This window comes from Sylvia atricapilla, chromosome 4, assembly GCF_009819655.1.
Source record: "Sylvia atricapilla isolate bSylAtr1 chromosome 4, bSylAtr1.pri, whole genome shotgun sequence".
In the NCBI taxonomy this organism is placed as follows: Eukaryota; Metazoa; Chordata; class Aves; order Passeriformes; family Sylviidae; genus Sylvia; species Sylvia atricapilla.
Window position 1 is genome coordinate 31,682,468 of NC_089143.1, and position 24,656 is coordinate 31,707,123.

At 66.4% G+C, this 24,656-nt stretch overlaps 5 protein-coding genes across 11 annotated transcripts; 3 read left to right on the forward strand and 2 right to left on the reverse strand.

Annotated features, from left to right (window-relative positions):
• The first annotated feature begins 4,748 nt into the window (after positions 1 to 4,748).
• Positions 4,749 to 8,368, forward strand: LBX2 (ladybird homeobox 2). The gene is given in 3 exon segments (XM_066317494.1): positions 4,749 to 5,069; positions 5,071 to 5,200; positions 7,983 to 8,368. Coding segments are annotated over 3 exon segments (708 nt in total). The 5' UTR covers positions 4,749 to 4,877.
• An 832-nt stretch (positions 8,369 to 9,200) lies between these two features.
• On the reverse strand, positions 9,201 to 13,639 carry TTC31 (tetratricopeptide repeat domain 31). Of its 6 annotated transcripts, XM_066317491.1 has the most exons (15): positions 13,329 to 13,486; positions 13,093 to 13,212; positions 12,722 to 12,987; positions 12,516 to 12,599; positions 12,284 to 12,352; positions 12,033 to 12,176; positions 11,721 to 11,949; positions 11,499 to 11,589; positions 11,277 to 11,418; positions 10,718 to 10,819; positions 10,564 to 10,636; positions 10,335 to 10,476; positions 10,180 to 10,254; positions 9,644 to 9,746; positions 9,201 to 9,540 (listed from the first exon to the last, which is right to left on the reverse strand). In XM_066317491.1, the coding sequence occupies exons 1-15, from the start codon at positions 13,447 to 13,449 to the stop codon at positions 9,424 to 9,426; spliced, it is 1,878 nt and encodes a 625-aa protein (XP_066173588.1). In that variant the 5' UTR covers positions 13,450 to 13,486; the 3' UTR covers positions 9,201 to 9,423. The 6 variants fall into 6 exon arrangements, with proteins under 6 accessions (XP_066173588.1, XP_066173586.1, XP_066173584.1 ...); XM_066317489.1 differs by lacking the exon at positions 13,329 to 13,486 and adding an exon at positions 13,498 to 13,639 and having other exon boundaries at positions 10,180 to 10,476; XM_066317487.1 differs by having other exon boundaries at positions 10,180 to 10,476; positions 10,564 to 10,633.
• A 46-nt stretch (positions 13,640 to 13,685) lies between these two features.
• On the forward strand, positions 13,686 to 18,595 carry CCDC142 (coiled-coil domain containing 142). 2 transcript variants are annotated; one of them, XM_066317482.1, is made up of 11 exons: positions 13,686 to 13,823; positions 14,132 to 14,228; positions 14,616 to 15,974; positions 16,053 to 16,139; positions 16,342 to 16,506; positions 16,577 to 16,731; positions 16,807 to 16,971; positions 17,065 to 17,179; positions 17,258 to 17,435; positions 17,862 to 18,070; positions 18,332 to 18,595. In XM_066317482.1, exons 1-11 carry the CDS (start codon positions 13,776 to 13,778, stop codon positions 18,571 to 18,573), a joined length of 2,820 nt encoding a protein of 939 aa, XP_066173579.1. In that variant the 5' UTR covers positions 13,686 to 13,775; the 3' UTR covers positions 18,574 to 18,595. The 2 variants fall into 2 exon arrangements, with proteins under 2 accessions (XP_066173579.1, XP_066173581.1); XM_066317484.1 differs by lacking the exon at positions 17,862 to 18,070 and having other exon boundaries at positions 18,332 to 18,472.
• A 218-nt stretch (positions 18,596 to 18,813) lies between these two features.
• MOGS (mannosyl-oligosaccharide glucosidase) lies at positions 18,814 to 21,971 on the forward strand. The gene is made up of 4 exons (XM_066317485.1): positions 18,814 to 19,473; positions 19,567 to 19,778; positions 19,852 to 20,042; positions 20,148 to 21,971. Exons 1-4 carry the CDS (start codon positions 18,924 to 18,926, stop codon positions 21,853 to 21,855), a joined length of 2,661 nt encoding a protein of 886 aa, XP_066173582.1. The 5' UTR covers positions 18,814 to 18,923; the 3' UTR covers positions 21,856 to 21,971.
• A 129-nt stretch (positions 21,972 to 22,100) lies between these two features.
• On the reverse strand, positions 22,101 to 24,110 carry WBP1 (WW domain binding protein 1). The gene is made up of 4 exons (XM_066317493.1): positions 23,939 to 24,110; positions 23,769 to 23,871; positions 23,294 to 23,455; positions 22,101 to 22,916 (listed from the first exon to the last, which is right to left on the reverse strand). Exons 1-4 carry the CDS (start codon positions 24,101 to 24,103, stop codon positions 22,354 to 22,356), a joined length of 993 nt encoding a protein of 330 aa, XP_066173590.1. The 5' UTR covers positions 24,104 to 24,110; the 3' UTR covers positions 22,101 to 22,353.
• Positions 24,111 to 24,656: the final 546 nt, after the last annotated feature.

Sequence of the window (24,656 nt, forward strand, 5' to 3'; positions counted from 1 at the left end):
GGAGTGAAGCCCGGAGAGGGACGGGGTCCCCATGGAGGTGTCCCCGCTTGTGATCCCCCCGCTGTCCCACCCCGAAGCTCCCGCGGGGCGCAGAGGGCCGGACCCCGCCAGGCGAGGAGGATGCAGGACAGACCGGGGCTAAGAATAGCGCTGGGGTGGGAGGAGGAGGAAGGATGGGGCTTCCTCTGCGACGCCTCTTCTTCCTCCTACCCGGCTCTGCCAGGCAGCACGTGTGACACGGGGACACTCCGAGTGCCACCTGCCCCCGCCCCCCCGCTGTACCGCGCCGCCATTCCCACCCAGTGTGACAGCCCGTGCTGCCGGCTGCACTCGTCGGTGTCCCCTGGAGCAACCAGCGTGCCCGCTGCCCATACAAGTGCCACCCCCACCGTTCCCTGCCGCCGTCACCCCCCGCTGCTGTCAGGCCCCATCACCACTGTCACCCCCCGCCGCCTCCGCGTTTCGTTGCACTACACTTTTTAATTAACCTCGGGGCGCTGCCTCGCCGGGGTTAATGGCAGCGGTGACCCGCGCGGCCATCGATCCCCCGAGCCCTGTGCCGTGCTCGCAGCGACGGACGGGCCCCCTCGGGGTCCTGCGGGATGACAGGGGCGTGTTTCCCCCCTCCCTTCAATCCTACGCATGGCAGAGTCCCGTAGGACCCCCGGAGTGCCCCCACTCTGCTGCCACCGCTGTGGCGGTGTGGGCACACAACGCTCGAGGTGTCCCCAGCCAGGTTTAGGGACGGTCCCACAGTGGCCCTGGTGCCACGTTCCCTCACTCTCATTGGGGAACCCCCTCCCGGCCATTCAGTGGGCACGTAGCCGTGCCAAAGGCGGGGTCCCGCCCCCCCCGCAGCCGCCCCAGCCCCCTCCTTGCTCAGGTGCCCCTGTCACCCCTCCGCGCTTTAATCCGGGGGTCGTTCATCTTGGGCGGGGGCCGGGCTGTCAACGCCCAGACGGGCCATTTCCGAGCCGAGTCCCCCGCGCTCAGCCCTAATTGAATCCTCATGGCCCCGCCGCCGCCTCGGCCCCGCCGCGGCACCCGCCACCGTCCCGCTGCCCGCAGCAGGTCTCCCAGGGGTCCCGGTGCCACGGGGAGGTTGGGGGTGCCCCACTCCAGGCACACGCCGGCGGCACTCGGAGCCCCCCACCCTCTCCAGCCGCCCCGTCCCGCTCCCGGCACAGAGACCCCCGCTCCGTGGGCAGCGGGCACACGGCCCCACCCCACGGCTCTGCCCCACGGCGAAACGGGGATCCCACGCCCCAACAGCCCAGCCTGCCTTCCCACAACCGCAGGTCAACTCTGGACGGACCCCGACCCCATGGGGGTCCCAGCGGGTCACTCTGCCGGGGCTGGGGACGGGGAGTGCCCCCCACCCCGGCCGTGCCGTGCTGGGGTCAGGGGGCGTGGGCGGCCGAGGGCCCGGCGGGGGGGCAGCGGCGTTTGCTGCAGCCGCAGCCTTTGAAATGCAACCCCCCCCTCCGCCCACGGCCCATTTGGCTGGAGTTTGGCCCAGGCACAAATGGAGGCCCCGGAGCGAGCAGGGGATTCCGGGGGGGTGCGGCAGCTGGGGCCGGGACTGGCGGGACCCTCTGACCCTGCTGCCGGTCCCTGGCACTGGCACTCATGGCTCCACGTGTGTGTGCGCCTGCACACGCGTGTGAGGGCTCTGGATGTGAGGTGGTGCGTCCGTGAGCCTTCCATGCACACCTGGACACAGCTGCACACACCTGCACATGCCTTTGCACACAGCTGTGGCCGCACACTCCTCCTGCGAGGAGCCTGGTGGGGTGGCCGTGCCCACACAGGGTGTGGGAGCAGTGGAGGCATGTGCAGGGCCCCGTGCGTCCCTAGTCCTGCGCTGTCCCCATGTCCATATCCCCATCCCCACCTCATCCCCGTTCCCATCCCATTCCCCCACGCTCTCCCCGTGCTGCGGTTGTGCTCAGCCCCACCCCCGCTCGTGTTAATGAATCGATGATTTGCCAACAGCCCCAGGGAGGGATCCCCGTCTCCTCCGGCTCCCCTGACTCCCGGCGCATCCATCCCCATTCACCGGAGCCAGGTGTAATCCCATTATTCCCGGCTCCGCTGAGGGCTCAGCCCACCACAGGGTCAGGATTTATTGCCAGTAATTGCTGGGGTCCCGTCCCCCGGCGCGGGGGGGCTCCCGGCACCCCCCCGGTGCTACCGCCGCTCCTTACACTTTAATTCTGCACCGAGCTGTTCCCTTATTAAAGGAAAATTCATTTGCCAGCGATTTCCATGTGCCGGGGCCGCGCGGGGCCGCGGCCCTAATCGCGTTACAAAGCGCTGCGGCGCAATATTGGGATGGAGCCGATAAATAATGGATCAGGGCGGCGCGGGGCGGGGGAGGGGCCTTACGGGGGCACCGCACCCCGAATTCTGTTACCCGTGGCACCGCGCTGGAGCCCCAGCATCCTGCTCCTGACACCCCACTCCCGGAGCCCTGGCACCGAGCTCCTCGCAGCCCATGCACCCCGTGCCTGGCACTCTGCTCCCGGCAGGTCGCGGGTGCGGGAATACCCGGAGCTGCCGGTGCTCGGAGCCACGACAGCCCGCAAGATGGGGGATCACACTCTTGTGCACGTACGACCCCCCTCACATGCGCGCATTCATGCGAACACACACGCAAAAACACACGCATGTGCCCCGGTGCTGCTCATGGCGGGGATAGTGCATGAGGGGCTGGGAGCTGAGATCCCAGACTTCCAGGACCCCCACAGAAACCCACAGGGACACCTCCGGCGTGGAGGAGTGGGACAAAGGCAGAGGCTGTCAGGGCCACACCAAGTGTAGTACCCTGAGGTGCCCTCAGCCCCATGCCGTAGACGTGGCCGTCACCGTCCCCTAGGGCCACGGGCGCCCGGCCAGCGCCGGGCACTCTCCCGGCTCCGCAGGAAGCTCCCGTGTTCCTGCAAAACCCCCAAGGGCTCGTTTTGTTCCCACCCTGTGGCCTGGTTTGGGGTGAAAAGCATTTCCCATCCTGTGTTCCCGGCAGCTGGAACCGCCACTTCCCACACCGGGGGGAAGCCGGAGGGGTCGGGCAGGGTGTGGGGGGCTCGCCCGCCCTGGGAATGCCTCACCGGCCTCCTCGGGGTACAAGTAGGGGCTCAGAGAGGGAAGGAGGTGCCAGCACTATGATCTGGGACATCCCTGGACGCAGGGATTCACCACAACTGCTGAAGAGCAACGGGAGGGGATAATGGGGGGTTGATGAGAGGGGGCGATGGGGTGAGGGTGACATCCCATCCATCAGGGTGAGCACCACAGCTGGAGATCTGCCGGGTTCCTGCAGATTCCCGTGTTGCAGCCCGGTGGGAGCACTCCCACTTTTCCCATCCCAGGACTCGGCTTGCCGAGATCCGCTGGCCCCGGAGGAGCCGGAGCGTTCCAGAGGGGTTTGCTCAGCGGGTGGGCGGCCGCAATTCCCCATCGCCACAAGAACATGGAAATCACTCTGAGGAAGCGATTTCCCGGAGCGTTAAACCAGGACTGAGACCACGGCCTCCCCTTGGGGCTGGGATCCCCGGGGAGGGTTGGGACTCCTGGGAAGGGCTGCAACCCCCATTCCCTGCTCACCGGGCGCCCAGGGCCTTGTGGCCGGCACGGTGGCCTCATGCCAGCGGCGCTGCTGGGAGGGACTGGGCTCTCAGGGGTCCATCCGAGTGCAGGACCACTGGCAGCTGCCGTGGGGGGTTGAGAGTGGGGGACCCAGCTCGCCTGCATCCCGGGACGGGCTCCATCCCCCGGAGAGAGCCGGCGGCACGTGCGGCCACGGCGGCTCCGCCATCTCCCGCGCCCTGCGGAGAGGACAAAGCCGCGTGTGAGGAATCCGTGCAAACGCCGCTGTGCCCGGCACGCCGCCGTGCGAGGGGCCCCGTGTCCCTCTCCCAAACCGAGCCCCCTCCCCACCCACCCCCAACCCGCCGGCCTTTAATTGCTCCGGCTGCTGGGAAATTTCAAGGTTGAATTTGTCAAACTCCGATTTCCAGCCGGGAGATCGCGTTCTGCCTTTGTCAGCAAGATTGGAAAAAAAATCCCCCCCCACTCCCTCCCGCCCCCTCCCCACTTCCATAATCCTGGCATCGGCGCTGCCGGATCCCCCTGCACCTGCTCCCCCAACCCCGGCTCCGTGTGCTCCCACCGGTCCCCCCCCGCATCGTCCGCAGGTTCATTACCGCCGTGACCCCCGTGACCTCGCCATGTCCCCGATCCCAGAGACAGATCCATGGGGACACCCGATGGGATTGGGGCTGGGGGCTGCCGAATCATCTTTCCGGAGGGGCGATTCGGCATCCCCCAGCCCCAAAGCCGCCGGATAATCCGGACGCGGCGTCGCCAGCCGGGCCTCACCTGCGTGTGCGGCATCCCGGGATTTTTACGAGCGGCCGAAATCCCGGAGCTATTTGTACCGGGAAAGGGCAGCGGGAATGTGGGGAGGGGGGGGGGGGGAATTTATGGCTCTGAAACCCAAAACCCACCCAAAAGGGCTTAATCACTCCCAGCCGCGGCCCCGATGCTTTTATGGGGCATTTTAGAGCAAAAGAGCCAATAAATTTTTGGGTGAGGGTAAGAGCAGCGATGAGGATGAGGAGGGAGCAGAGGAGGAGGAGGGACCCGCTGGGGTGGGGTAAAATGGGGGAGACAACAGGGGGGAGGCGCGGGGCTGCGCCCCGGTAGTGGCGGAGAGGGGTCCGTCCCCCCCCCCCTCGACAGGGGGGGCGTCGGTGGCTCCTCCTCCTCCTCCTCCCGGTATCCCGGGGCTTTAAGGCGGTGGAACGGGAATCGCGGGGCTGGGGGGGGGGGGAGGCGGCGGCGGGTCCCGTCCCGGCGCGGGTCCCGGTCCCGGCATGACCTCGGCGGGGGAGGCGGCCGGTTCCCCCCCGCTGCCCGCCGCGGTCGGCGGCCACCGGCGGAGCCCCCTGGACCGGCTCCCGCCCCCTGCCAACACCACAAAACCGCTGACTCCCTTCGGCATCGAGGACATCCTGGGACGCCCCCGCGGCGGGAGCCCCCCCGGGACCGGGACCGGTCCCGCCGCCCCCCCCCGCCCCGACAGGGCCCCGCGGCGGCGGCGGCGGCTGCGCCCCGGCCTCGCCGCTCTGGGCGCTGGAGGAACTCGCCAGTAAAACCTTCCAGGGGCTGGAGCTGGGAATGCTGCAGGCAGCCGGAGGTACCGGGGCACTGGGGCTGCGGGACGGGGGGATTTCGCCGGGAGCGAGGAGGGCATCGGGAACCGGACACCGGGCACCGGGCAGGTGGCGGGGCTGGAGGGCGGCGGGGAGGCCGTGGTGAGGCCAGGGGCACCCCTTGTCCCCCGTCCCGGGAAGTTTCCTCCTTGTCCCAGAGGGGCGAGCGCGGCTAGGAGGCCCCAGAAGCCGCCGGTGCTCGGCCGGGATACCGGGGACACGCGGGAGCCTCAGCCCGAAAGGAGGGAGAAGTCTTGGGAACCGGAGCGAGCCCCGGCCCCCGTGAGCCGCCACAGCCACCGAGGCACCGGAGCTCCGCGAGAACTGGCCGCGTCGGGGCCGGCAGCTTTACCGGCAGCCGCGGGACCGGGCGGTGAATCGGCGCCGCCGAGTCGTGACCGTGACCATGACCGAGTGCAGGGGGCGAGCGGCGGATCGGCCCCGCCGGCAACGGAAACCCGGTACCGGCCCCGACCCTCAGCGGCGACGGCGGCTCCGTCCGAGGCTTGGCCTGCCGGAGCAGACCTGTACCGGGAGGGTCCGACGGCCGCTCACGGACGGGGACGAACTGGCCCCGCGCCTCTCCGGTCTCGGTCGAATCGACAGGACGGGTGGACACCGACAGACAGCGCGGCGCCTCCAGGAACGAAAAAATTCGTTACTGCGTTGAAGAGACGGACACGGACGGACAGATCGTGACTCCGGGATTAACGGAAAATCCTTCCCACGGATGGACGCACGGACAGGCAAAGCACGGCGTCGCCGGGAATGAATAAAACTGTTACCGGGACAGACAGACCGACGCGGACAGACCGAAAAAGGCTCCGGTAATTAAAGTAGAAAAATAATTACCGTTTCTTACTGAGACGGACAGAGAGGGTCGCCGTGATTAACGTGAAAAAAAAAATTAAATTACCGGGACGGACAGACCGACAGTCACAGCAGAGCAGCGTGCCGGTAATTAATGGATACCGTCGGTACAATGCGATTCACGACAGTAAGGAAAAACTCTTCGGACAGACGGAAACGGACCGCTAGATCAGACCTCCCGTGAGTAACCGAACCTTCGTTACCGGCCGGACAGGCGAACGAGCATGGAGCCCGACTCCGGTAATTAACGGGGGAAAAAATCCCTAATTACCAGGAGGCGCTCCGATAGTTAAGGAACCCATCATAGCGGGCAGACAGACGGACAGACAGAGCGGGGCTCCTGTGATTAACGAATAAACCAAGCCGTTAACGGGCGAACAGATGAATAGAACGGAGATGCCTCGGGCGCTGGTTTTTAAGCTAAAAACCCTCGTTATCTGACGGACGGACACGGCAAGGAACGAAATAAGTGAGTGAAAATATCCCATTACTGGGTGGACGGGAACGGGGGCGAAAAATTTCCCTTTTCCGGGCCAGACAGACGGGCAGAAACGGGACCGATCGGGGCTCCCGGAATTAAGGTAAAAAAGGCCCGTTACCTTAGACAGAAAAATTATTTTTAAAAACCCAAAAACCAACCAAACAAACCAAAACACAAAACCGAAAAAAAAAAAAGAAAAAACAAACAAACAAAAAAAAACCGTTACCGGGAGATCAGACGGACAAAAAATCGGAACGATAGCTGCTCCCGGGACGGAGGTAAATTCCTGTTACCGGCCGGATGGAACGACAGACACGGGACTAAGAAAAATGAGCGAAAAAACCCGCTGCCGGCCGGACAAACACGGGAGCGATCGGGGCTCCCGGAGCTGAGGTGAAGCTCTGGTGCCGACCAGATAGATCACACGGCCGAGCAAGGATCTCGGAATTAACAAAACACGGTCGCGAACCGGCCGCAGGGAACGGCGAAATGAGCCGGGATTGGCGGACAGCTGGAGGTGTCGGTAATTCAGGTAAAAACCTCGTTACCGGGACGGACCCACCGACAGAGCTGGGACAGCCGAGGGCTTCCGTGATGAACGAAAACGCCTCTGCGGCGCGACGGAAGGACGGACTGACAACGGACCGATCAAGGATCCCTGGGCGGGGGTGAATCCCCGTTACCGGCATGGACAGACGGACAGAAACGGAGCCGATCGGGGCTCCGAGAGCGGAGAGGAAGCCCCGATATTGGACTGACGGACGAACACGGCATAGATCGGGTTTTCGTTACCGCCGTACAGCCGTAATACCGGGGCGGACCCACGGACTCGGCCGGGATAGCCCGGGGCTCCTCTACCGAGCGAGAAGTGGAGTCCGCGCTGCGGGAGAACTCGGGAGCCACCGCTGTTACCGGGGAACGCATGGCCCGAGTGAGCCGCGTTATCGAGAGGCGGGTGGTGCCGCCGGTAGCGGCGGGGCTGGAACGGACCGGGAAAGAGATCGGGACCGCGATCAGGATGCCGCCGGCGGCGTGGAGTCGTGCCCTCGGTACCGATCTGATCTGGGTTCTCTACCGGTGCCCTGGCACTGCCGTGCCCACAGGTCGGGACCCGCAGTGCTCGGGGTGGGTGCCGGCGCGTGTACCGGTGTCTTTGACCTGACGCCGCTGCCACCGCAAGCCGAGGCCCGCGGTGCTGTGCGCGGCTCGGCAGTGCCTGTGCTGTCCGTGTCCCGGTACAGGTACTCTGCTACACAAGCCCTTCTTCGCCGGGCAGCCTGGTGCCGTTACCGGTGTGATGCGCAGCCCACGCTGCCCCCGCAGGCATTTCACAGCCGGGAGCCCGGGGGCCGTTCCCGGTGCAGGTCCCTGTGCTGCTCCCCGTTCTCCATGCCCTAACCCCGTTATCTCCGCAGGTCCGTCCCCGCCGGGCGCCTCGGGCCCGCGCCCTCCCTGCAGGAAGCGTCGCAAGTCCCGGACCGCGTTCACGGCGCAGCAGCTGCGAGAGCTGGAGCAGCGATTCCGGCGGCAGCGCTACCTCTCCCCGGTGGACCGGGACGCGCTGGCGGCGCGGCTGGCGCTCTCCGCCGCCCAGGTCATCACCTGGTTCCAGAATCGCCGCGCCAAGCTCAAGCGAGACCTGGAGGAGCTGAGGGCGGACGTGGCCTCGCTGCAAGCGCTGCCCCCCGCCGCCCTGCAGCAGCTGGCGGGGCTGCCCGAGCCCCCGGGAGCTCCCGGTACCGCCACCGGGACCACAGAGCCCGCCGAGCTCTCAGAGGAGGAGATCGACGTGGCGGACTGAGCTGAGCTTGCTCGGCTCTGCTCGGTTCCGTTCCGATCCACTCGGACCGAGACTGCTCCGTTCGGATCCATGCGGCTCCATTCGGGCCTGCTCGGCTCAGTTCGGATTCAATCGGGTCGGATCAGGCCGAAGTCGCTCCGTTCGGATCTACTGGACTCCGTTCGGCTCCGTTCGGGTGCACTCGGGTTCGTTCGGATTGACTCGGCTCCGCCACATCCGCTCGGCTCGGTTCCGAATGGAGCCGAGCCCCGCCCCGCCCCTCGCCCCTTTTTCGGCTTTTTTTTTTTTTTTTTTTTTTTTTTTTTTTTTTTTTTTTTTTCGTCTTTCCATTGTTTTTTGTTTGGCCTTTTTTTTTTTTTTTTTTTTTTTTTTTTTAATGTTATTTTCTATCAGCCCCGGTGTAAATATTTGCAATAAAGGCGACACCTTAATATGGACCCCAGAACCCCCCACCCCCCCACTTTTTTCCGGGCGAGCACCTCCCACCGCGGGCATTAATTTGTTTTAACCGGTGATTAATTACCGGCTGCGTCTGCCCCTGCCCCCCTCAATTTGCATATTAATCAAATTGTATTTGATCTCACGCCTGTCACCACCACCCCCCCCCCCCCCGAAGCTCCGAAGCTCTTGTCACTAGTCAGTGACATTAAGGGGGGCTGGAGACACCCCTCGCTGTCCCCCGGGGCTGGAGTGACATGGGAAGTGAGCGAAGATAGAGGGGGACACGGGGTGGACAGGGACATGAAGGGCTGGAGCAGTGGGGGTCCAGAACTACAATGGAGAGGGATAGGCAGACAGGCTGAGGGACACCAGCTCAAGAGAAAGCCAGAGAAAAAAACAAATCTCAGCTTTATTAAAAAGCCAAATTGGCACAAACCCCTGAGGGGCCACGGGAACAGCCCAGGTCCACCCCCTCAGCACAAGCGGCAGTAGGGTGGGCCCAGACCCCCAGCACCCCCAAGGCAGGAGAGGGAGACACTCCCACCCCTGGCAGAGGGGGACAAGGCACAAGCAGGTGAAGGAGGGACCCTGGCAGCTCCCACAACAGAACAGGGTCAACTGAGCAGTCCCCTCGGGGTGGCCCTGCCCTTGGCACGGGGTGCGGGGGCCGGGGTGGCATGGACAGGGTGCTTGAGTTGCAGCAACAGCTTGCTGCCTTCCACGGTGGCACCCTGGGGAAAGAAGGAGCTGGCACTGGGACAGGTCCCCTTGGGGATGGGGTGTCCCAGGGCCACCTGAGGGGTGAGGGGGGGTCCCACAACCCCCCCAGCTCACCTGCATGACCCTAAATGCCTCCTCGGCCTCCAGCTTCCCGGAGAAGTTGATGAAGGCACAGCGGCGCCCTGGGAGCAGCCGCACGGAGCGGATCTCCCCAAACCTGCGGGGCACAGACCCCCAAATGTGGGGGGGAAACAGTTTAGTTCCTAAATGGGGAGGTGGAGGGTTAGAGATCCCCAAATCTGCAGGGTGGGAGGGTCAGAGACTCAAACATGCAAAGCAGGTTTAGCAACCCTCAACAGCTGGGGAAGGATGAAAGAGTCTCAAAGACAGAGAGAGTGAGATTTTCTGTTCCCCACATCTGCAGAATGGGGAACCGAAACTCCTAAACCTGAGGGGGAACAGTTAAAGACACCTCAATCTGGGATAGAAACCCTCAAACCTGGGGGCAGTGTGCGACTACTCCCTAAGCATCCCTTGCAGGTCAAAACCACCAGAGAATGATGACAGGGACAGAGCTGGGGTTTTCTGGGGTCACCAGGGCTGTGCCACAGGCTTGGGGTCCTGGAGAAGTGGTCCTGGGGGTCACTCACCGGCCAAAGGCACGACGCAGCACCTTCTCATTGATGTGGGAGGTGACATTGCCCACCCAGAGTGGGAAGCAGTCCCTGCCAAGAGCCATCCTGGTGTCATCAGAGCCAGCACTGCCCCACTTTGGGCTCCCTCCCAGACCACCAAACACCTGTACCTGGCAGGGTGGCTCGGTGGCAGTGTTGGCTGGCCACTGGCCACAGCAGGTCTCTGCTCCGGGTCTTTTGCAGGGGTCCCACTGCTGCCTCCTGTCACACTTGTGTCACCTGTGTCCTGGCAGCTCTTGGTCGCCCATCCCGCTGCCGAAGGGCCAAAGCGGTTCAGCACCCACTGGGGACACAGGGATAGCCCCGGGGTCCCCCCAGCCCAACTGCCCTGTCCCTTACCAGGGAGAAACAGCGGCTCCTTAGCCTTGAGCAGGAAGGGGGACACGGGGACGCCCCTGGGGTGGCTGCACTGCTGTGAGTGGACAGGGGTGAGGCGTGGGGGACACAGCAGGACAGGGGGCAGGGGGTACTGGGTTGGGAAAGGGCGTCTCACCTGCAGCAGGGCCCGGCAGGCCTCCAGCTGCGTGGCTGCTTCAGCATAGGCCCCATCCTGCAGCAGCAGCTCCTCGAAGGTGCGCGCGGCCTCGGCGTAGCGCTGGGGGCCGGAGGGCACCTGCAGCCCCCTGCCTGGCCCCACCGGCACCCCACACCCCCCACCCAGCCCAAAAGGCACCTCAAAGCCTCACTGATACCCCCCAGCACTACACCACTCCGCCCCACTAAGACCCTGCAGCAGCCCCAGCCCCCTGCCCAGTCCTCCCAGCCCCAACTCACAATGCAAACGCCCCTCCAACTCAGCTATAGCACCCTACAGCCACTCCAGTTCCCCACAGCCCCCACCCGGCCCCACTCGCACCCCTCAGCCCCCTGTCCAGACCACCAGCACTCCAGAAGCCCCAGTTTATCTCCAACAACACCCCACAGCACCCTGGAGTCACTCTGAAAGCCCCATACTCACTCCTAGAACGCAGCAGCCTCTCACCCAGCCATGGCACCCACCTCCTCCAGCCCCCTGCAGCCAGCCCCACAGTCCCCGGAGCCCCCCCAGGTACCTTCAGCCCCCGCAGGGCCTTGCCCTTGCGGAAGGAGCCCTTGGGCCAGCCCGGCCGCAGCGCCAGCGCCGCCTCCGCATCCGCCAGCGCCTCCTCGTATCGACCCAGCTTCTCCAGGCAGTAGGAGCGGTTCCCCAGGAGCCTGCGGGGATGGGGGGGGGTCACTGTGGTCTGTCCCCCTCCACCCCAGGACCCTCAGCTCAGCCCAAGCCCTCTGCTCACCGGTGCTCCTGGGGATTCAGCTCCAGGGCGACAGTGAAAGCCCAAACGGCCTCAGTGTGTTCGCCCATCTGGGCTGCCTCAATGCCATGGCCTGGGGAGGTGACACAGGGGTGGCTAGGGAGGACACAGGGAGCGACAGTCCCCCCTGGCACAGCCTCCCTGAGCTGGGGAGAAGCAGGGAGAGCCCCCAATGCACACCCGTCTAGGGGTCCCTATACCAACCTGCAAGTGCCAGGCTCTGCTCTATGGTGCTGGGGCTGGGTGGCCTGGGCTGGAGTGGCTGGGGGGGCACAGGTGTCTCCACAGGGTCCCCACGCCCCTTCTCTGGGACCTTCTTGCTTGGCTCCCTTTTCTGTGTCCCAGGGGACTGGTCACTGCCCGGGGGAGGCAGCCAGACCCCTGCCTTCTCCCGTGCTTTGCAGACAAAAGTGCAGCTCAGGTCCAGCTCCTCCTGGGGAAGCAGGGAGGGATGGGCAGGGAGAGCCCTGGGACCCCCCACCCCCAGATGGTCCCCCTGTGGAGACTGTCCCTCACCTCTGTCACCGCTGGGTCCTCTGGCCCAGGCTCCCCCGAGAGGACTGTGGAGTCCCCAGGGCATGGGGTAGGCTCTGGGCAGCATCCCTCATCCTCAGCACCAATTGAGGGGGTCCCAGTGCCTGCAGGGCCACTTGGGGGGCTCTGCAAGGAGAGAGAGGGGGTAAGGTGGTTGGGCTAGGTGGTGCTGGCTGGATCCTACCTCTGGGGACCCCCCAGAACAGCACAAGGGGGCTGGACTGGTCACTCACTGGGTCAGTGTTCTCTTTGTTCTTCTGCTCTTGACCCAGTTTCACCTGTTTCTTTCGGTCTTTTTGTTTCTGAAAAGGGAGGACATGGACTCATGAGCAGCTATCAGGCAGAGAAATGCAGTCCCGTCAACCTCACCACCCTCAGCCCCCAGCCATGCGATCCCTGAGCTCAGGGACCTGCTGGCAGCACCCCAAGAAGAGGCAGTGGCCCCAGTCCCCAGGGCTCACCCACCTTCTTCTTCAGCTTTTTCTTCTCCGCCTTCTTCTTGGCCCGCTCTTCCTCTGCCACCAACTCCCTCGCGTTTTTCTCTGCTTCCTGCAGGAGGGATGCCTTGAGTCAGGACACCTCTGGGGACACGAGGTGGGATCCCTCTCATGATGTCAACCCGGTACCCTCAGCCCCTGGACAGCGGGAGGGGTGGCAGGAGGATTCCCCACCTCTGCTGTGAGCCAGTTCCGGCAGGGGGTGGGTAGCCGGTCCAGCCGCGCATCCAGGGCAGTCGGAGAAGTCCGGGGGGGCTGTGGAGGCGGCTCCGAGCACAGGAAGGACTTCCGGAAGCCGCAGTAGCTGTAGGGAACGAGCCCCTCGGCGACGGCATGGTCCAAGAACGGCAAACCTCCATCGAACTCGTCCTCATCGTAATCATAATCGTCATTGCCGTCGTCGTCGTCATCCCCCAGGTGGTAGTAATCTACCCTGGGGCCTGGCAGGAGAACGGGGTGTGTGAGGAGCAGTCCCAGGGCACCGGACCCCACCCTGTTCCGCCTCCCCTGGCGATGCCCGAGCACGGGGACCCCGTCCTACTCACCGTCGTCCCTGAGGAAACACACCTCCCCCGCCTTGCACTTGATCACTGTCTGGGAGGGGCCCTGCGACGGCACCGGAATGTCGGCGAAACTCGACATTCGGTGCCGGGGGCAGAAGGGCGCTGTTGGAAACAGAAACAGCCTTGAGCCGGCGGAGGCGGAACCGAAATCGGGCCGCCAATGCGCCCCGATCTGGGCTCCCACCCCTGCGCTCCCCCAGCCCCGCCACGGCCCGTACCGCCACTCCAGCCAGCGGGGCCGAGCGTGCAGCCCCAGGGGCAGGAAGCAGGGGCAGGCCCAAAGCCGAAGCCGCCCAGTCCGGGCACGTCCCGCTCCCGCGTCCCGCCCGAGCCCCGCATCGCCACAGGCCACGGCCGCCGCGCCTCAGAATTGCATCACGGGCCTACCGGAATGACGTCACGGCGCCGATTGAGGCCGCCCGGCTGCCATGTTGGATGCGGGCAGGACGGCGGCCCGCAGGGCCCGCACGGAACGGGACCGGTGCTCCGCATCATCTCCCGCCTTTCCCGCCTTCTCCAAGGCCGTGGGCTCGGTCGCCCCCCGCCGCTCGTCCCGCCCCCCCCCAAGCCGGGCCCCTCCTGGCGACCAGCTTGGCCCAGCCCCCCGGATTAGCGAGGGCGCGGCCTAAGCCTCTTTGCTGCCGCCGCCCCCGGCATGGCCCGGCATGGACGCCGGCGGCGCTGAGCGGCGAGGCGGAGAGCTATGCCTGCAGGTGAGGCCGCTCGGGGCAGGGAGTGCTCGGGCCTCACGGGGCAGTGGCGGGGCCGGGCGGGTAACGGGGGGGGCACCGGGCCCAGGCAGTGCTGCGTCTCCATGGCAACGGGACAGGGGGTGGGTCGGGGGTGTGGCCAAACGTGGCGAGCCCTGACGGGGGCGTGGTCACAGCGGCAGTCAGCTGGGGGCGGTGTATGGGGGCGTGGCCGAAGCGCTGCTGCGGTGGAAGGGGTGTGGTCATCGCGATGATGGGCGGGGTCATGTGTGGCCTCGCCCAGGAGTCCTAAGCCCCCTGTACCCCTCCAGGTGGGCGACGCCGGCCTGGGGGGCCTCATCCTGCTGCTGCTGACGGCCCGGCCGGGACCAGGCGATGGGGCTGCCCGCGGGGACCCCCCCGAGCCCGGTGAGACCCCCGGGGGCCGCGGGGACCACAGCGGGGTGTGGTGTTCTGGGAGGCTGCGGGGCTCCTGGTAGGGTGCGTGGTCCGGGGAGAGTGTGGAAGACCCTAATGGTGTCCAGGGTCCTTGGAGGGGCTTTGATGGCATGTGGCGGGCTGTGGGGACCTTAATGGGCTGCAGGGTCCTGCAGGGCTGTGGGGGCACCAAAGGGCTGTGGGGTCCTAGAGGACTTGTAGGGCCCGTGAGTTCTGGGGGTCTCAGTGTTGGAGTGGTAGTGGGGCAGTGATGGGGTGATGTGGGCAGGTGCTGCCCCACAGCAAAGTTCTGCACACTGGAGGTCCCCACCCTATACCATCATGCCTACTCCATCCTGAGGGTCCTGTGCCCCCCAGGCGGGTCCCGGGGACCCCTGGCACGCTCCTTGCAGCGGGCAGAGGCCATGCTGCGCAGCGTCACCCCGGGACTGCGGCGCCTGTTGTCCCCACGGTCGTGCCGGCGCGGTGACGGCGACGAGGATGACGACGAGGATGAGGATGAAGCAGCATCCGTCGTGGTCCCACTGGAGCAAAGCTTCCTAGGGCTGCGCCGCCGCCTCTGCGTCTGGGAGGACCCTCGCACCGAGACTTTCGTGGGGTATGTGCAACCCCATCCCAGCGGCGCCGGTGACTTTTCTGAGGACGCCGTGCGGCAGCGCGTGGCAGAGCGGGGAGCAGCCCTGCACGCACTGCTGCAGCACCGCCACCAGCTCCGCCTGGCCCGCGACTTCACCCGACGCCTCAAGGCTTCCTCCGACTTCCTGCAGCGGCTGCTGGCGCTGCCAGGGCCCGGAGAGCCCGGAGACCCGGCACCAGCGCTGCGGGAGCTGTGCCTGGAGCTGCGGGCACATGCAGGGCACTGGGCTGCGCTGCTGCGACGGCTGCGGACGGATGCGTGGCTGCGGGCGCTGCCACAGCGCCGGGGTGAGGCTGTGGTGCACATGCGGTGGGCGCTGCTGCTGCCCGCCCTGATGGCCACACGCCTGGCCAGGCGACACATCGAGGGACGGCTGCGGGAGCTCGGCCGCCCCAGCACCCCCTCCCTGGCTTCTGAGTGCCTGGCTGACCTCTTCCAGGGGCTGGAGATCTACAACCGTGTGGTGCAGGGGTTGGCGGAGGAGCTGGGCTCCGAGGTGAAGGCTCCTAGTGCCTTCACGGTGGGCGGGGTGCTGCAGCTGCTGGCTGCCGAGCGTGGCCGGGCCGTGGCCCAGAGGCTCCAGCCCCTCCTGTGGCCCCAGAATGGGAACATCAGGGATGGACATGTCCGCTGGGAGGACGTGGTGGTGCCACGGCCACCAGAGCACAACATGGCAGAGACGGACATGGGGATGGATACAGAACCCTCCAGAGCAGAGGTGCCACCAGCCCTGGCAGCTGAGCTGCAGGGACTGTGCCAAGAGGACGAGGAGCTGATGGGACACATTTTTGGGGCGCTGGTGGCCTCAACTGACAGCCTGTGGCAGCCAGTGCTGTCAGAGAGCCCCGAACCCCCGGGGCTAGCCCCGGGACTACGGCCAGGCAGTGCAGGTGGCTGGAAGGCTGTGCGGTGGCTGGATGCTGCTCGTGGCCCCGTGGCTGCTGCACTGAATGCCCAGTACCGCCTGCTGCTCTGGAAGGCTGCAGGCGCTGTGCTGGGGGACAGCCCGGGCACTCCTCCTGCCACCCCCAGTGCCACCGTCACCGCGGCCTGGGAGCTGAGCCGTGCACTCGCTGTTGGTATGTGGCAGTACAGGGGGTGTGGGGGCCTCCCTCAGGGTGTCTCTGCCCACCCTGACCCCTGCTGTTTCCCCGCAGCGCGTGTGCCCCCTGAGTGCCAGGAGGAGCTGCGAGGGCTCTGCCTGTGCCTGCTGTGCCGGAGTGTCCTCTGCAGCTGGGACACAGGTATGGGTGGCTGTGGGAGTACAGCGTGGGGTACAGAGTGTGGTGCAGGGTGTGGACTCTGGGATACAAGGTAGGGGACAGGATGTGGGGCATTTGGTGGATATGGGGTGAGGGAGTGGTATATACTACGAAGTGTTGGATATGGGGTATAGGATGGGGTGCAAGTGGGGATGTTGGGGCCTTCTGACTGTTTCTCCCCCAGATTTCACCCGTGCTCTGGGCTCAGGACTGTCAGACAAGTGCTTGGAGGCCCCAGGGGGGCCCCCAGGGCCAGGGTGCAGCCTCACGGCCCAGCAGCTCCGGTGCCTCTTCCCGGCCCTGGCACTGGCCCTGCGCTGCCTGCGCTTGCTGCCTGCACGCCCGCATGGTGAGAGGGGTCTGGGGGTTGGGGGTTAGGTGGGTCTAGGGATCCTCTATGTGCTGACCCCCACCCTCAGCCCCCCCCGGGGGTCTCTGCCTGCGGCTGCAGGTGCTGGGCCGGTGCCTGGCGGCGGCGGCGGCTGCCCACGCGTGGCTGACGGGCCGGGCCGGGCGGTACCTGGCAGCCTGGGCGCTGCCTCAGTTCCTGCTGCTCACCCAGGGAGACCTGCAGGTATGGGGGCACAGGGGGCACGGGAGTCTGGGGGGACACAGGAGGGCTGGATTCACTCCACTTGCTTTGTTCCAGGTGTTGAAGGCAGAGGCAGAGCAGCTGATGCTGCAGGTGAGTGGGACCTTCCCAGAGCCAGAGGAGGTTCACAGGGACAGCCCCCCTGAGCCACTCCCCAGCCCGGGATCCCTGTGGGAGCTCCAGCTGTGCCAGCAGATCCGCCATGTGGTCAATAGCATCCAGGTATGGTGGGACTGCAGGAGGGGGATCCTGAGCATGAGGATGCCTGTGTCACCCAGCATCACCCTATGTCATCCTGCGTTCCCTGTGTCCCAGGTCTTCTCCGGGGACGTGCTCTGGATGTTCTCCACCAGCTGCAAGCGGCTCTCGGCTGAGATCTTCGACCAGACAATGCCGCTGGGCCGGCACTGGCGGATCAGGCCACGTGCTGGTAGGTGTTGGGGCTGGGGGGATGTGGGGTGCTCGGTGGGGGTTTAGGGGTCACTGATCTGGGTCTCTGTGTCCCCAGAGCTGCCCAGCTCCCCCAGTGCATACGCAGCGGCCGCGGTGCAGGCAGTGCTGGGGCAGGTGCTGCAGGGGGCCCAGGCCCTGCCCCATGATGCCCAGGTGCCCACCCTGGCACGGGTCACCACAGCCTTCCTGGAAGCCTGGATGGATCACATCCTGACCCGCCGGATCAAGTTCAGGTACTGGGGACAGGGGGCTACAGCCAGTGGGTAGTGCCAGGGGTCCCAGTGGCATTATGGGGGTTCCAATGGCAGTTCTGGGGATGCCAGTGGCAGTGCTGGGGGTTCCAGTGGTAGTTTCAGGGGTCCCAGTTGGCAGTTCCAAGGGCTCCAGTGGCAGTTTCAGAGGTCCCAGTGGCAGTGATGGGGGTCTGATGACAGGTCAGGGGGCCAAGTGTTCAGGTTGGGGTCCCGCTGATGGTGCCAAGGGTCCCAGTGAGGGTCCGAGGGATCTTAGTGACAGTCCCAGGGATTCTCTGGGCAGTTGTGGGGGTTGCAGTGGTGGTCTCTGTGGTGGTCTCAGAGTGTGGTGGTAGTGCTGGAGGTCCTGGTGGGGTCCTGGTGGGGATTCTGAGGGTCCCATGCCCACCCTGACCCCCATCCTAGCCTGCAGGGTGCCCTGCAGCTCCGGCGGGACTTCGAGGCGGTGCGGGAGCTGGTGTGCTCAGAGAGCTCCGGGCTGGCTCCCGAGGCCCGGCAGGCGCTGCAGGCCCTCTGCGTCTTCCGACACACGGACACGGCTGTGCGGTGCCTCCTGCAGCAGCCGGGGGGGCTGGGGGGGCCCCCCCGGGGCTGGGGCAGCCTCCGGCGTTGCTGTGAGAGCGGGGTGGGGTGGGAACGGGGTGGGGATGAGACGGGCAGGGATGGGATAGGGTGAGGTGGGGTGGGTTGGGATGAGATGGGATGGGTTGGGATGAGATGGGAAAGAATAGGGTGGGATAGGCATAGAAAGAGAGATTGGGACAAGGATGGATTGGGACAGGGACAAGGATGGGGATGGGATTGGAATGGGGATGGGGACAGGAACCTCCACCAGAAGCAGGATCTGATATCACATGATATCCATCCTTTCCCAGGCTCAGATGAAGGCGCCCACCCTCTGGAACCATCCATGGACCCTCTCCCTGGTCTCGACCCTCTGGAGAGGCTGGGCCCAATCCCAGGGACCTCCCCACTGGCTCCACAGGCAGATCTCCCATCCCGTCCCGAGTCCCCATTCCCGGGCAGCCAGCAGCAGTGGCTGTCCCTGCGGTTGCACCGTGCCCGCCGCTGGCGCGTGCCAGGGCTGCCATGTGTTGGGAACAGCCCCGAGGGCTGACCAAGAATAAACCTGGAAACACTATGGCTGTGGCTATGTCTGCGGGTGGGCAATTTGGGTGGGCAATTTGGACATCCCTGGGGTGTGGTCCTGGGATTCCAACTGGGACCAGTTGCTGGTGGGCAGGATCTAATTGGAACTTCTGTGAGGAGACTGTGGGGCTAGGGTGTCCTGTGGGGGCTGGGGGTGCAGGACGGGATTCCCTTAGGGGTCCTGGGGGACACTGTGGGTGCATTGCTGGGGTTCCAGGGTGATCCTAGGGAAGGCTAAGGGTCGGTCCGTGGCGGTGATTTGGGATCCCCAGAGAGGTCGGGGAAATCAACAGGCATAAGAAACCGGACGTGAGGAGCATGGATTGTGTGGCAGGGCTGGTCGGGGACGCCCTGCGCTGTCGCTGTCCCCTCGGGACCAGTTTGGGTTCCGCGGTGTCCCTGGGAGGACCGAGACTGCACATGCTCCTCCTGTCCGCCAGGGGGCGCTCGCGGAATCGGCATAGCCACAGGTGGCGCAGCGCTGACGTCACGAGCGCGACAGCCCTGATGGCGGGCGAGCGGCGGCGGCGCGGCGGGGATGGACCCCGGGAACGGCCCCGGGAGCGGCTCCGGGACCGGGATCCGAAACTGCGGCAACAGCAAAAGCCACTGCGAGGCTCCGGGCGGGGTCGGATGGCGCTTGCGCTTACAGCGGCCGCGGCAGCGCTTGCGCTGGGTCTGGTGGCGGCGGCGGCCCAATGGAAGCGATGGAGCGAAACCTCCCGCCTTGTCACTCCCCATCCCGCGCCCCACGCCGTCCCCCCTGGCTCCACTGGGCCTCTCGCATCGCCCACCTATTTCTGGGGCACGTACCGGCCTCATGTCTACTTCGGGATGAAGACGCGGAGCCCGCGCGCTGTCGTGACCGGTGAGGGGCGCGGGGGGCTCTGCCCCGCTCTGGGGCTCGTCCAGCCCCGCTCCTACCACGAGAGCCTCCCCTGACACCTCCCCGCCCCTCCAGGACTGATGTGGCTCCAACACGGAGGCAACTTGCGGCACACGAGCGAGCAGAACGACGGCGTGTCGCGATATGGGTGGCTGATGCACGATGGGGAGAATTTCGGAGTGCAGGAGATCCGCGATGAGGGGCTGGTGCTAAGAACCGAGTTCGTGAAGCAGCCGGGGGGAGACCATGGTGGTGACTGGAGCTGGCGGGTCACAGCGAAGATGGAGGTGAGGGGACAAGAGTGGGAGACAGGTTGGGATGCCGGGGAGCTTTTGTCATCCTCCTCTTCCTCTTCCTCAGGGCAAGGGCCCAGCTCCTCTCCTGTCCCTCTTCTTCTACGTGGCCACAGACGGGCAGGGGACACTGCAGCCGGTGCTGGAGAACGGGACACGGCTGGCGGCCGTGGCAGGGACGGCAGAGGAACTCGGGGACTTTACCCTCACCTTCCTGCCACCCACGGGGGAGGGCGGGGAGGGGCCCAAGTATGCCAGGTGAGTGTCTGGGCTGCAGCCCCCAAACCCTCTGTGTCCCCTCCATCTGCTCCTATGTCCTGTTTCCTCTATGTCCCCCATCCCTGACTCTCCTATCCCCCGCAGTTACAACTTCTTGGCCGCGGGAGTGCCGGGGCTGCACCGTCTCACTGACTTGGTCCGGCAGAGCCTCCGCGAGAGCTCCGTGTTCTCCCCACCGGGCCGACCCCGGCGTCGCTTTTTCGGGGTGTCCAACACTGGGGGGCTTCCTGGGGAGCCCCCGCGGGGGCAGCTGCTGCTGCATCAGGTGACACTGGAGCCGCCGGCAGTGCTGGAGGTGACGTTTGAGTCAGGCAGCGCGGCGGGGGTACGGCGCGGGCGGCTGGCGGGGCCAGTGCTGACCGCGTCGCTGTCCCGGCACACGGCCACCTTTGAGCAACGCTTTGAGGACACCTTTGGGCTGAGGGCACGTGAGGTGTCCCTCCCACAGCGCCGCTTCGCCCAGGCCGCTCTCAGCGAGATGCTGGGTGGGATCGGCTTCTTCCATGGCCGCTCCCTGCTGCGCTCTGAGCACCGGGAAGAACCAGTGCCTGGTGCTGAGTCCATGCTGTTCACGGCTGTGCCCTCGCGCTCCTGCTTCCCCCGTGGCTTCCTGTGGGATGAGGGCTTCCACCTGCTGCTGCTGGGCCGCTGGGACCCTGTACTGGCCCGTGATATTCTGGCACACTGGCTCGACCTCCTGAATGCTGACGGCTGGATCCCACGGGAGCAGATCCTGGGGGATGAAGCACGGGCCCGGGTGCCCCCCGAGTTCGTGCTGCAGCACAGTGAGACGGCAAATCCCCCGACACTGCTGCTGGCGCTGGAGCGGCTGCTGCCCGACGCGCCCCTGCCCTACCTGCGCCGCCTCTTCCCGCGCCTGCGTGCCTGGTTCGAGTGGCTGAACCACACCCAGGCCGGCCCTGAGCCCTTCACCTTCCGCTGGCGTGGCCGCGACACCGACCCCGAGCGCTTCCTGAACCCCAAGACTCTGTCGTCGGGGCTGGATGATTACCCCCGTGCCTCTCACCCGTCCGCACAGGAGCGGCACCTGGACCTGCGCTGCTGGATGGCGCTGGGCGCCCGTGTGCTGGCAGTGCTGGCCGAGCACCTGGGTGAGTCCCCCGCACCCTATCGCAGCATGGCCGCGGCCCTGAGCGACAACGACCTGCTGGACCGGCTGCACTGGGCACCTGAGCTGGGCACCTTTGCCGACTTCGGCAATCACAGCGCGGCCGTGGCTCTGCGCTGGCACCGCCCGGCCCCCGTGCCTGGCAGGCCGCCGCCGGCCCCGCAACTGCGGCGTGAGGTGCGGGAGGCGCCGCGGCCGCAGTTTGTGGGTGCTTTAGGCTACGTCAGCCTGTTCCCACTGCTGCTGCAGCTGCTCCAAGCGGACTCCCCACGGCTGCCGGCACTCCTGGGCTCCATGCGCAGTGAGAAGCAGCTCTGGACGCCCTTTGGGCTGCGCTCGCTGGCCCGTGACAGTCCCCTGTACCTGCGTCGCAACACGGAACACGACCCCCCGTACTGGCGTGGCTCCATCTGGGTCAACATCAACTTCCTGGCGCTGCGGGCGCTGCACGGCTATGCGCGGGCGGCGGGGCCGCACCGGGAGCGCGCGGCCGAGCTGTACCGGGAGCTGCGCCACAACCTCGTGGCCAATGTGTTCCGGCAGTACGAGGCCACCGGCTTCCTCTGGGAGCACTATCGGGACAGTGATGGCGCTGGGCAGGGTTGTCACCCCTTTGCCGGCTGGTCCGCACTCGTCGTGCTGGCCATGGCTGAGGACTATTAATGTGAGGGGGGGTCCCTGTGCCCCCTCCCTGCCTGGTGTGCTCAGGGCCAGGGGAGCTGTTGGGGAGCTGTGCCAGAGCCCCCTACTGCCTCCCCTGCAATAAACCTCCATGACTGTGGCACCTTGCCACCCATGTCAGGCTGTCACAGTGTCGCCTTCCCTGACCCCAGGTCAGACTGGTGCCCCCTACCCATGGAGTGAGAGGTCACAACCCAGCCCAGTGCAGCCACCACAAGGGGCAATGGTACTTCCACATCTTTTTAATGGTGAGAGAATGCGCCAGGACCACCCAGCCCATGGTCTCGAGCATCCCCTGGGTGATGGGGCCCCCCTGGGCAGCAGCACCAGGATCACAGGGGAGGCCCCAGAAGCAGTTCGGAGGGGAGGTGGCTCCAGCAGGACCCCGCCACACTTCAGGGTGGTGTTAATCGGGGCGAGGGGCCCCCAGGGGCTCCATGATGAGTCCAGACCCCAGTAGGGGGTCCTGGGGGGGAGGGCTCAGACGGGCAGCACGGGTGAGCCAGGCCCCCCATCACCCTCTGGTCCCCCACAACCTTCAGGCTCAGCCTCATCCTCCTCTAGCCCCCGGCCCACCTCGATGCCTGAATCCCCTGTGAGCCGCCGGTGCCGCCCGGGGCAACCCCCCAGTACTGCTCTACCTCCCCCATCCTCGCCCCCCTCGATGTCAGAGCAGGGGCGGCCCTCAGCCTCACAGAAGTCTGGGGGGACTTGTTTGGGGGGCCCCCCACGGGCCGGCGGCTCCTCGGGCTGGGGCAGGTCCCAGCTGGCACCGGTGCCGGTGCTGCTGGAGCCGCCGTCACGGCCGGTGCTGCCACCCCCCGGGCCCGGGCCTGGCTCCGGGTCCGTCTCATCGGTGCCCGGCGCTGAGAGTGAAGAGCTGCTAGGGGAGGAGGCGCAGGAGCAGCCGCAGGAGCAGGAGCTGCAGCCCCGGGACGAGCCAGGGGACAGTGAGGGGCTCCCGGGGCTGTAGGGCGGCGGCGGCGTCCCGGGGCGCTGTGCCACTTCCTCGTACGCCGGGAGCTTGAAGGAGGCCAGCAGCCCTGGGGGGGAAAGAGGTGGGATCAGCGGGACACAGGCGGGAAACGCCCACGAGAGGATTGAAATGGAGGGGGAGGGCACAGTTCAGCACAGGGCAGAGCTGGGGGGATGTGAGGCTCAGGGAGATGGAGCTGGAGAGCACAGCCCGGAGCAATGGGATGCGAGGGCTGAGGGTGTACATGGGGGAATGTGGGGCAGGGACAGGGGATCCAGGATATTGGGCGGTTGCACAGGAGGTCCTGATTCACTGAGATGCCCTGTGAAGGTGGGTACAAGGGGCTGGGGGTCCCGACTCACTGAGGTCACCCATGGAGGGGGGTAGTGCTGGCAGGGGCTGGGATTGGGGGGTACGGGAGAAATTCAGAAGCCCCTCACTCACGGAGGTCTCCCGAGGAGGGAGGGTAGTGGCAGGCACCGTGGTAGGCAATGAGGTTGATCTCACGCTGCCGCTGCTGCTGCTGCAGGCGCAGCTTGGCCCGCCGGTGCCGGAACGCGCAGCAGCAGCTCAGCAGGATCAGGATGGTCCAGAGCAGCCAGAACCCTGAGGGAACGGGGGCGCGGAGCGGGGGGGTCACCCTCACATAGAACCCCCATTCCCACGGGGGGTCCGGCTGCAGCCCCCAGAACCCTCAGTCCCCCTGAGCCACAGGACCACTCCAGAGGCCCCGATTGTCCTCGGAACCCATAGTTCCCGTCCCCCACCCCAGTTCTCTCAAAACTCACACGGAGCTCTCAGCCGCGACACAACCCTTGACCTCCCCGAGTCGCAGAACCTCCCCGGAGCCCCTGCAAGCCATCAGTCCGCCCAGAATCGCCGATCCCCTCCGTTCTCCCCGGATCCCCCCGGCACTCACACCACAGCTCGTAGTAGTAGGTGCAGCAGCCGCTCTCCCCGCAGCAGTGCCCGGTCTCGCACACGTAGGGCCGGTTGTTCACCCCCGGGCAGAACTCCCGGGCCTGCGGGCACGGCCGCACCGTCACCGCGGCCCCGCGCGCGGCCCCCCCGCCCCGGCCCGCCCGGTACCTGCGGGTGCTGCCGGCCCAGCAGCGCGGCCCAGACCCCCTCGGCGCTCCCGGGCCGCTCCATGGCGCCGCCACCTAAAGCCCCGCCGCGGCCCCGCGCCCGCCCGGCCGCGGCCCCCACCGCCCACAGCAGCCGCCGCCGCCCCGTCGCCGCCGCCACCGCCATCGCGGCCCCCGCGGCCGCCGCCGCCCGGGCCGGGGCCGTCGCCGCCGCCATGACGCCCGGCCCGAAATCCCGCCCCCGTGGCCACCGGCGGCCAATCGGCGGCCGCTCTGCAGCCAACAGCCAATCGGCGTCGGCACCGCCGCCCGGCCGCAGCCAATCGCCCGCCGTCTGCCTGAGCCTCACGCCCAACAACAGAGACAAAGGAGCCGAGCCCCGCCCCCGCTGTGATTGGCGGTCGCAGCAACCAACCGGAGACGGAGCACCGCCCCCAGGTCCTGACTGACAGCGTCTTTAGCAAATGGCGATCCAAGCCCGGGCTCTGTGAAGGGCGCAGCCCCCTGGCCCGCCTCGGGGAGGACACTCGGCCCAGCGCGGCCAATTGGCACGCAGGCAGCGCCTCGTGCGTCTGACTGGCAAAGCATCCGACCAATCAGCATCACCACTCTCCGATGGGCAGGGCCCCAGCCAATGGGCGCTGCCGGAGAGCGCCCCGCCCACCCGGGACTGCGGGACAGACCATAATGAACAGTGGGGGGGGGGCAGTTGGGCTGTT

Coding starts and splice junctions, on each gene's coding strand:
- TTC31 (XM_066317486.1), bottom strand. CDS start 13,449: ATGCGGGGCTCGGGCGGGACGCGGGAGCGGGACGTGCCCGGACTGGGC. Junction 12,988..13,092: donor GTGTTTCCTCAGGGACGACG/GTGAGTAGGACG, acceptor TTCTCCTGCCAG/GCCCCAGGGTAGATTACTAC. Junction 12,600..12,721: donor GGAACTGGCTCACAGCAGAG/GTGGGGAATCCT, acceptor TCCCTCCTGCAG/GAAGCAGAGAAAAACGCGAG.
- CCDC142 (XM_066317482.1), top strand. CDS start 13,776: ATGGACGCCGGCGGCGCTGAGCGGCGAGGCGGAGAGCTATGCCTGCAG. Junction 17,180..17,257: donor GCGGATCAGGCCACGTGCTG/GTAGGTGTTGGG, acceptor CTGTGTCCCCAG/AGCTGCCCAGCTCCCCCAGT. Junction 17,436..17,861: donor ACCCGCCGGATCAAGTTCAG/GTACTGGGGACA, acceptor CCCCCATCCTAG/CCTGCAGGGTGCCCTGCAGC.
- WBP1 (XM_066317493.1), bottom strand. CDS start 24,103: ATGGCGGTGGCGGCGGCGACGGGGCGGCGGCGGCTGCTGTGGGCGGTG. Junction 23,872..23,938: donor TGGGCCGGCAGCACCCGCAG/GTACCGGGCGGG, acceptor CCGTGCCCGCAG/GCCCGGGAGTTCTGCCCGGG. Junction 22,917..23,293: donor TCCCTCCTCGGGAGACCTCC/GTGAGTGAGGGG, acceptor TTTCCCCCCCAG/GGCTGCTGGCCTCCTTCAAG.
- MOGS (XM_066317485.1), top strand. CDS start 18,924: ATGGATTGTGTGGCAGGGCTGGTCGGGGACGCCCTGCGCTGTCGCTGT. Junction 19,474..19,566: donor CCCGCGCGCTGTCGTGACCG/GTGAGGGGCGCG, acceptor CCGCCCCTCCAG/GACTGATGTGGCTCCAACAC. Junction 20,043..20,147: donor GAGGGGCCCAAGTATGCCAG/GTGAGTGTCTGG, acceptor TATCCCCCGCAG/TTACAACTTCTTGGCCGCGG.